Source organism: Pipistrellus kuhlii, unplaced genomic scaffold (genome assembly GCF_014108245.1).
Source record: "Pipistrellus kuhlii isolate mPipKuh1 unplaced genomic scaffold, mPipKuh1.p scaffold_m20_p_2, whole genome shotgun sequence".
NCBI lineage: Eukaryota > Metazoa > Chordata > Mammalia > Chiroptera > Vespertilionidae > Pipistrellus > Pipistrellus kuhlii.
This window is the reverse complement of record NW_023425515.1, coordinates 132,236-133,739: the sequence shown is the minus strand read 5'-3', so window position 1 is coordinate 133,739 and position 1,504 is coordinate 132,236. Positions and strand designations below refer to the sequence as shown.

Below are 1,504 nucleotides of genomic sequence, written 5' to 3'. Positions count from 1 at the left end.
GGGCCTGGGTCCGGGGGCAGCTGGTCGATGTTCCTCTCTCATCAGTGTTTCTAGCTCTCTGTCCCTCTCCCTTCCTCTTTGTAAAAAAATCAATAAAACGAATTAAAAAAAAATCACCTAAGGACTTCCGGCAGGGCTCTCCGCAGCGGGTCCTGCTCCCATTTCCTGTCTCATGGAGCCACCCGTCCCGCCTCTTCCGGTCCCTTCCCAGCGCACCACGTGACGCCGTCCACGTGACCGCTGACACACCACGTGACCCCCACGTGACCGCTGGCGCAGCCGTTGGAGGCAGGCGATGGCGGAGCGGCTTCCTCCCGCCGAGGCCGCGGGCCGGGTGTGCGCCTTCCTGTTCAGGAAGCCGGGGCGCCGGGCCGCGGGCCGCAGGCAGCGCGGGGAGGGGGCCCCCGAGCCCGGGGACAGCGGCGACGAGGGCAGCTGCGTGGTGCGCCCCGGAGGGAAGCGGGCGGCCCGTGGGCCGCTGGACCAGAGGACACGCGGCAGGCGCCGGAGGGCGGCCCGCGAGGCGGAGGCCGAGGAGGAGGAGGAGGAGGAGGAGGAGAGCGCGGCGCCCCGCGTGCTCTACAAGTCCACGCGCTCCGCCAAGCCCGTGGGGCCCGAGGACATGGGGGCCACCGCCGTGGCGGAGCCGGACCCCGAGAGGGAGCGCGCCGCCCAGGCGGCCGGTGCGCGCGGCCGGGAGCCCCGGGAGGCGCCGGGGGGCGCGGCGGCCGGCGGCCCGGTCTACCGCGGCCTCCGGGGCTACCAGCCGCGCCTGCAGCCCCGGGACGCGGGCGGCCCCGCCTCGCTGGGCCTGGGCCGCAAGGGCCCCCTGCGCGCGCCCGAGCACCTGCGCGCCACGGTGCGCTGGGACTACCAGCCCGACCTGTGCAAGGACTACAAGGAGACGGGCTTCTGCGGCTTCGGCCACAGCTGCAAGTTCCTGCACGACCGCTCCGACTACAAGCACGGCTGGCAGATCGCGCGCGAGCTGGCCGAGGGCCGCTACGGCGCCGCCGAGGCCGAGAGCTTCGAGGTGGCGGACGGCGCGGCGGCCCCCGAGGCGCCCTTCGGCTGCCTCCTCTGCCGCCGGCCCTTCCGGAGCCCCGTGGTCACCCGCTGCCGCCACTACTTCTGCGAGGCCTGCGCGCTGCAGCGCTACCGCGCCACCCCGCGCTGCTTCGTGTGCGGCCGGCAGACCCACGGCGTCTTCAACCCGGCCAAGGAGCTGCTGGCCAAGCTGCAGCGGCGCCCGGCCGCGGAGGAGGAGGGCGGGGGAGGCGGGCCTCCCAGCGATGGCTGCTGAGAGCTTCGGGGCGCCAGGCAGAGTCGGGGCCAGATCAGAAAACACCCCCTGGCCACGGCCACCGAGACCCTGGACGCGATGCCACCGGGAGCCAGATGAGAGGAAGAAAAGAACTGAAGTTTGCACGGAAAACTGGCCAAATCCACACCCATGACTCCGAACCCCTTACTCATGCATGCTCATGGTCTTTGGCCTGTAAGA

The 1,504-nt window shown here is 72.0% G+C and overlaps 1 protein-coding gene across 1 annotated transcript; it reads left to right on the top strand.

The window, feature by feature from the left end:
• Positions 1 to 295: 295 nt before the first annotated feature.
• On the top strand, positions 296 to 1,303 carry LOC118724835 (E3 ubiquitin-protein ligase RNF113A-like). Its single transcript, XM_036448496.1, has one exon. The coding sequence runs from the start codon at positions 296 to 298 to the stop codon at positions 1,301 to 1,303; it is 1,008 nt and encodes a 335-aa protein (XP_036304389.1).
• Positions 1,304 to 1,504: the final 201 nt, after the last annotated feature.

Excerpts from the sequence above, each read along its gene's own strand:
- LOC118724835 (XM_036448496.1), top strand. The coding sequence starts at position 296 with ATGGCGGAGCGGCTTCCTCCCGCCGAGGCCGCGGGCCGGGTGTGCGCC.